The 8,016-nt window shown below is 36.4% G+C and overlaps 1 protein-coding gene across 3 annotated transcripts in view; it reads right to left on the reverse strand.

Moving 5' to 3' along the window:
* Positions 1-8,016, reverse strand: part of LOC107085435 (serine/threonine-protein kinase BRSK2) — a 231,297-nt gene that overhangs the window by 3,332 nt on the left and 219,949 nt on the right. For all 3 annotated transcript variants that reach the window (XM_015375745.1, XM_015375743.1, XM_015375744.1), the window contains 4 exons: positions 7,674-7,722; positions 6,001-6,124; positions 4,736-4,916; positions 3,283-3,372 (listed from right to left, as the gene is read on the reverse strand). In XM_015375745.1, coding sequence (XP_015231231.1) covers positions 3,283-3,372; positions 4,736-4,916; positions 6,001-6,124; positions 7,674-7,722 — 444 coding nt within the window. The remainder of the gene's footprint in view (positions 1-3,282; positions 3,373-4,735; positions 4,917-6,000; positions 6,125-7,673; positions 7,723-8,016) is intronic.

Below are 8,016 nucleotides of genomic sequence, written 5' to 3' on the forward strand. Positions count from 1 at the left end.
TATATATATATGCGTGTGTGGACGCACTGTATGTAATTTATATACCCGCATGCATCTTCCTTTGGCACATTCTTCTTCTTTTTAACTATTTGAGCTGATGTAATGAGTAAATTTCTCCACTGTGAAATCAATAAATCAATATGTATATATATATATTAAAAGCTTTACAATGTATTTGGATTGTCTAAGACTTGCTAGGAAATATTTTCCAAATATTTGTCGAGATGTGTGTTCAAATTTTAATCTGTAATTTTGACCTTATTTTGTTGTACCATCATTCCAAAGTAAAAGCAAGAATGTTTCAAATGCATCATTAAAGGCAAATTGTAACTCATGCCAAAGAGAACATGGATATACACTTCTAAACGGCACTGTTCATTAAAATACAATGACTTAACAAAAAACAAATTGGTAGATCTAAGCAAAAAAATCCTAATTAAGTCTAAACAGTTTTTATTTAACAAACTGTATGCTATACATCTATATGTCAATATTTTGTTGAGCAGGTCTGGTCAGCTGTTGCTAGCAAACAGAACTATCAGGATACATTAGAGATTACTATTATGGTTCAAATGTAACTGAGAATCAACAAAAAGAGGATATTAATATAGATTAATATAGATTAATCTCCCTATGTTTTCTAACCAAACTGTTAAGAATAAACTAAACACAGATATTCATACAGCTTAACTCTTGGTACAGTTCAGCTCATGAAAGCTGTCCACTGGTGTCGGGCCTAAAGTACTTAGTGAAATGCACGTACCTCAGTAATGTTAGATAGAACAACTGCTTTGATTACTATTCCAAAGTTGAACACATGAATCTGCAAATGTTGTTTTTTACATTAAACTGAAAGGCTCTTAGAAGTAACAGAACTATAACATAACAGAGATAAAATATAATAAATTAGTATTTCTGTCTCAATTCTTTTTTTTTTTTTTTTTTTTTTTGATAAATGAAAAATTACCACCAAATTACTACAGACAGACATTAAAAGCATATGTGGACTTCTCCTCATAATGATTATTTCAGCATTTGGTGAAGCACTAAACAAGAGCACTAAACATGGAAAACAGAAAATAAAAATGTAATGTTCCACAGTTTATTGTGTCATATCTTTGCACAGTTTCAGTTAAACACTTTCTGATTAGTTGGCAAACAGCCGTTTGCCCAGGAGTCCTATGAAGTGAAACAAGCAGCAACAATTTTTCAGTTAGAAAAAGAGCCTGAGGGGTGAGGACAAGACAACACATGCCAGACAAAATATTTCATGTATCTACAACTATGTGTGTTTGGTAATAGCATGCAGTCGTCTATTAATCAAATAGACATAATTAACATTAAGATAATTAGTTCAGTGATTTTGCCAGAGTTCAATAAAACCAAGGGAAGCTTTGCATATAATATAATGCAACTTTATTTTTTATAATATTCTGTCGAGCGGTTCTTAATATTAACACTAGTAAGCCAGGCAAATAAAAACACTCTTTGTTGCAGAAGTTGTTACTGTAGAAAGAAAATAGTAAGATAGTCATTATCAGGGTCAGTGAGGAGATTGAAAACAGAGTTGCAGGAGTCAAAAAAGCTTTGTTTTCACCTTACCCTAACCTCAGGAGGGACTAGTTTGCTCTCAAGTTCATTAAAAAACTCTACAAGAACAAGAAACCTGATGTTGTTTTCGTTTGTTTTGCTTCCAAGTATTCATACTTCAAGAGAAGCTTAACTGCCAAACTTATAGAAAGTCCCCATCCACTATAGCTTACGTCGTGCCTGCCAAGAAAATGAACTATCCATTACATAGAAGAACAGATTGGTCACTATTGAAATTTTTTCACCTGAAATAAAGAAGGGAATCTGAATTTAAAAACAAAGGGGAAAATCATCTCTGCATTTCCTTCTTAACAACGCCCAATCAACAATCGGATACACAGAGAAAAAAGTTCTGCCCAGACGAGTCAATGTGTATTTTTCATTTTAGGTTTCTTTTATAAAAACATCTATCTAAGAATTTTTTGTAAATCTCAGCTCAAGTAAATATCTACATTCTAAAGGGGCTTAAAGAACACTGCTCAGTATAGTATGCAATTATGCCATTTTCACTATGAGACGCTAAAGGCAACCTAAAATGTTATGTGCATAACTTTTTTTTGTTGTAAATTATTAAAACTAAATTTGACACCATATTCTCTCTCTCTTTCAAACACTCACATGTTGGGACATAGTCCTGGCAAAATCTACATCAGCGAGTCCACGTTAATAAAAACTGTAAATCTGCCACAATTATCAAGTCATTACATCTCTGGTTGTCTGCACCTTGTGAACTCCAGGGGTTTTCCTTCAATCAAGGTGCTCAGATTTTTACTCTTCTATTAGACAACCCTAAGTAATCACTATGACCTAATAGTGTAATAGTGCAATATTAAAGATTAACATTTGGTAATAAGATGAAACTGATATTCAGGAGAAACACAAATTTCTGGCTGATTAACACAAGCCTGTCTGTTTTTCCCCTGCTGACCAACAGATGGGGCTATTGCAAAGCAAATGAAGAAGTGGAGAAGAAAATCAACAGATAAAAAATGCTAAGAGCAGAAGGGAGGATGAAGGTTTCTGTATCTTTTCCCTACCTTCATAGTTTTTCACTCAGTGCATTAGCAAAACTTATCGTAGACACTGAGGGGAAACAACAGACTAATGTGTTCAGGGACTCTGTCGCTGCCTTGAAACTAATGAGACAAAAGAGGAGCTAATCATACTGTCAGGAGTTTGCTCTAAAACATTGAGATGTCAAAGGAGTCCAACATGGAGGAGACTAGCTGGGCGTCTTATTTTCTCAAAAAGATGCTAAAAACAAAAACAGAGGCACATACCAGCCGTGTTGCTGAGAGGATTTGAAGAGTGCATTAAGACACAACAGTGTTGCCATGGCAGCAAGCATGGACGATCGGTTTTTATAATTGGAATAATCCCACGTAAATAAACTTAATCTACCTTTACTTCAATCTTTAATCTGCTGTGGCAAAATGAGAACATTTTGGCCTGTAGTCGACGCTTGAGAGCAACCCCTCCCTGTTTTTAAGGTCGGTCAGATGCAGGCACAGCAAAGGAAGCAGTTTGGAGAAGCAAGGACAGACACACACTGGGGAAGAGCAAGATTCATCTAAGCTTCTCAATCGTGAAATAATGATTAAGAGGTGGGATGGAAAGGTGAGATGGTTGTGAGGAATTTGAGGGGAGATTTTGGAAAAAAGGTATTTGGGGGGTGGAGGTGTTCCAACTTACCAGAGAGCTGTTGGACCCCAGGCTGATCATGTGTGCTTAACAACTGGCTTTGAATTGTCTCGACTACTCGCTTAAAACGTCGGCTTGGACCTGCACACAAGTAAGGCGAAAACATTGGATTAATAAACCTAAAGTTATTGTCTAGGTCCTGAGTTCATAGATTGTAGCTAGTTCACTTCGATCATCCACTCTAGTAGGAAAATGAGCTGAAAAGGAAAGCAAAAAGCAGCACATTATCTGAGTGACGTATGGATATCATAAGTAAAACTAGTGTTTCCCCACAAACACAAGTGAAAATGTCTGCTTATTTAACCAGAATTCAACATGGAAAACACTACTGTAGAACAAGAAAAGAAAAATACTTACAGTAATAAGGAGCCATTATTCTTTGCTGAAACCTTATATACATGCCGGCAGTCTGCTATATAATCTCAAGGTCTGAACTTTTTACTTTACAGTTTACCTGGCTGCAATTGACAGTTTCAGGATAAAACTGTCAATTAGTTTTTAGATTGCTTTTATCAGTTGCCATTCATAATAATTCAAGGTTAATCTCATTTTTCACTCTTACCCAAATCTCATTTTAAACTCTAGACACATTTACAGTTAGATAATTTTAAATAAATAATTTTGAAATGATCTCAGGTGTTGTTTTTCATAAGGTTGCTCTCACACATTAAATGTGGAAGATTAGATTATACTATTTTATTTGTCTATAAGTTTAGGGCTAAGGTGGCTTCTACGAATCATACTGGTGCAGTCCTACTCATTGAAGTGAAAGAGACAGAAAGGGGGTGAGAGAAAGCATGCATCTGTTTCTGCACAACTAAGCATTCACACATGACTGCTCCGTATGTAATCTTGCATTTCCAGACATCGTTTTGTTAAACTCAGGGCGGTTAGTAGAAAATCTTATCAAGCACTCGGGGTGGCAGGAACTCCACAAAACTCTCAGGCAGTCGCTCATTCCGCCAGCAACTTTGGACAAATAAAATCCCCTCCAGGTTTATGTATTTGGTGCTTTGTAAAAAATTGCAGTTTAATGCAATCAGTTTAAAGAGAGACTGGATTGTACTCACACACGTATGTGTATATATGTATATATATATTCATACACACATGGGTAGAAAACCAGAAACTAGATTTTAACAAGGATCAATTGGAGTTTATGTAATTTACTTGGAACCTGTATGTAAGATTGAACTGCAGCCACTTTACTTTGGTAAAGTTCCTTCAGAATAAAAATTTCATTTCTGTGGGGAAAAAGGAATGATATTATGGTGAATTTCACCCAATATTATTTCCTAGTCTCTCACTGTATAATTTAACTCTCATCTCTTAGAATTGCCCCAACTCATCTAGGCAAGGCAAATGTTGCTTAACAGCGTGGTCTTAAATCTGACCATCTACTGACCATTGGAAGCAAGTTTGATGTGTGCAGAAAAACCCTCACCTGAGAGCAGAGTAAAGGTTACAGAATAGATGCCGTTTTCTTTCGTGGCAGCTGTACTCTCCGTGTAGGTGATGTCGACCTGAAACTTAACCGGCTTCTGGAAGACTGTAGGGCCGGCCGTGGACTTGTACTCTGCTCGAAAACTTGTTTGGGAGATGACACTGTGACTCAGGCTGGGGATCTGGGAGAGAAAGATAGAAAATGACAAAGAGGACAGACAAGTACAGAACGAAAAGCTTAGTAACAAAAGCAGGTAATGGGATTATAAATAGAAAAAAGTGATGTCATCTTCTATCGCCCTACCATGCAAATGACAGAATGAATGAGGCCTCATTAAAATACCCTCCACATACCATGAGCCCCAGTCTAAACTTTAAGAAGATTAATGCCTCAGGGAGTACCCATGTGTGCCAGAGAGACTTAAGCTAATATAATCTGGAGTCATCCAAAACATGGCACTCTTCCTCCAAAAATGAATTTTTATGCCCAACGAACAGGTGAGCTCAGAAATTGTCATGTTTTGCCACAGTGCTGAGGAGGCTTTGACATTCCATTAATGTGAGTGTGCTCTGAGGTATAATTCCTCTGATTCAGCTGCCAATCTCCTGTCTGGAATACCAGCTTGCGTAACCCCGAGTAGAAAATAGCTGCCTTCGGGGAAGGGGAAACAGATCTGACATTGACCTGCGGCAGCAAAGCTGCATTTACGTAGACTTTGTTAAATCTTAGTAGGGTGAGGATGGGTTCTGTTCAGTTATGTTCAGTGAATATCAACTAATTCAGCTGCATGTTTGGACCAAACTGGTTCTTTTTATGTTACCCCCTCCTCACCATTACTAAAGTAAAATACAGACACAATCTACAAGCATCTCATGCATTGCACTCATGTAATTAAGCCTGCGCTCATTTTAAGTCATGATGTAGAAGCAAATTTATCTGTATAGAAATTATTAATGCTGGGTGTATTTTATATTGATATATATGTACATGTGTATGCACATAAACATATCCTCATTGTAATTAGGTGCCTTTTGAAGCAGTATTTAATGTCTTGCACCAATTAGAGGCAGCAGACTTATTCCTTTCTTCAGTACAACGACAATAATGCTCTAAAATAAATAATGAGCTGAAATTTAACTATGAATACAAATGGTTCACTAAAATACAAATTAAATAGTAACCACCCCCACATCCACACCTACTCAAACACCAAACACAAATATAGATGCAGAAAGCAGAGACAGACCAACGAGTGTTACGCTTACCGAAAGGAAGGCTTGTACGATGTCTGCCTTGATGGAGCTGAGAGGTTTGTCTTTGATGACAATAAAGATCTGCTCTTCTTTTTCCAAGTTAATGAAGTTACCAAACCAGGATTTTTTGGCAAGTCTAAGAGAAAGAAAAGTAAGTTATTCCAGTTCTTCATTTTTCAAAACCTTGGCATATTTAAATGTTATGAGTTATGACACTACCCCAAAGTCTTGTTCTTTCCATTTATCAGAATTCTTTGTTCTTCAGTGTCAACACAAATGCTCACTCAATGGTGAGTTTATTACTTTCATTTTTCTGTAGTCGAGTTAGCGTTAGCTCGCATGACCGGCTCCGTGATGCTGGCTTTCCTTCAGTAGGAGCGCCACAAGCTTCACGTCACATGACTAAGAAAACGTAACGGGATTGGCTGGGTGTTGGACACCACAATCCATTGCTAATGTCTGTCACCTGAAGTAACCCTTGCCTTTTTACACTGAATTTAGACGCCGAATTTAAGACAGTGGAATAGAGCCAGTTGAATCCCAGGAGGCTGAAAATATTGAGTTTGAATTTTGAAAGGAATTTTTTTATATGCATATTTTTTTAACACTGAAAAATTAAACTGAAAAATAAGTATTGAAAATGTAATCATGTTGGAATAGTAATGTGAATTTTTAGCTTGAAGAGAAAATAAATGAAATTTCAACTGTGTACAATGATAATTAATTTTTTTTGGTCGAAAATGTGTTCTGAATATATTTTAACACTGAAACAGTAAGTACAAACATACAACATTTAAATTTCAGTGGCATTTTTAATTAAAATCTCAGCGTCACATATTTGCTTCCATAAAATGCCACTTTTAACATAATCCATCAAGAATGTCAAAAGTCTAAGAGACAGCACTACAAACACACAATCAGTAAAAAGACCATTTTACCAGTCGATACTAAAGTAGATGGGATTTGAAATATGGCAGCTGAGGTTTAGTTAAATTTAAGGCTCTTATTGTTAAAGAAATTCGATTTTATGTTTAGGTTCTGTTTAATGTGTCTCTCAGTAACGATTCAGATTGCTTCAGACAAAAAAGAAAAATAATTTTGACATTTCTCCACTCAGCAAATTGAGTAGCAATAAGGCCTGGATAGGGAAGATCCACATGAAATATATTGAGTAATTTCATTGTCTTAATTTACTATCTAATTTTGGTATTGTGCAACCTAAATATAGCGCACTTTGGCCTACATTTGAAGTTAAATCGCTAACAATTAAAATATATAAACATACAAACATACTTTGCATGAAATACATCCTTTAAAATTTTAGATTTGCAGGTTTTTTTTTCAAAGCAGGTGGATATGAGGAAACCATACAGCAGTCAGACAGCCAGCAAAGCAACCATATCTAGGCCAACCTTGAGTAATCAGGCCCACAGGAGTTTGGCAACATCACACAAGCTGACACCCCAACCATTTCCAACACCCTTCCTCATAAACCACTACCCTTATTACCATGAAACATCTCCAACCTACACAGAACCTAAGGTCATCCCCGCAAACTCAGCAGGCAAATATCAAACATTTATGGATGCTACATTTTTCAAATAATTGTGCTATCAAACCAGTTTAAATCAGGCACCAAAAGGCTTGCAGGTTATGAATACGTATATCAGGAGGTCTCCACTTACTCTGGGGAAGACTCTGGTGTGAGACTGGACATCTCCTCTTGCGTAGGAACTGTGAAATGCAGAAACAGTAAATCAGTAGGGCTGTACTAGATCAGTAGAAAGAGCATTAAAAACACTCAATAAAATTTAAAATCTATTCTAAAATAGACAGGCAGTGGATGGAGGTTACAGCAGGGCTGATGTGCTCACATCTGGAGGATACATAAAACATGTACAGCAATAGTTTGGACTAACTGAGCAATGCAGCATAAAAAGTGTTACGGTAGCTATGTTTACATGGAGATCGGATCGAAGACCTTATCAGATGAAAAATGTGTCATATAAACATTAGTCGGGATATTCT

Source organism: Cyprinodon variegatus, unplaced genomic scaffold, assembly GCF_000732505.1.
Source record: "Cyprinodon variegatus isolate N-32 unplaced genomic scaffold, C_variegatus-1.0 Scaffold124, whole genome shotgun sequence".
Lineage (NCBI taxonomy): Eukaryota > Metazoa > Chordata > Actinopteri > Cyprinodontiformes > Cyprinodontidae > Cyprinodon > Cyprinodon variegatus.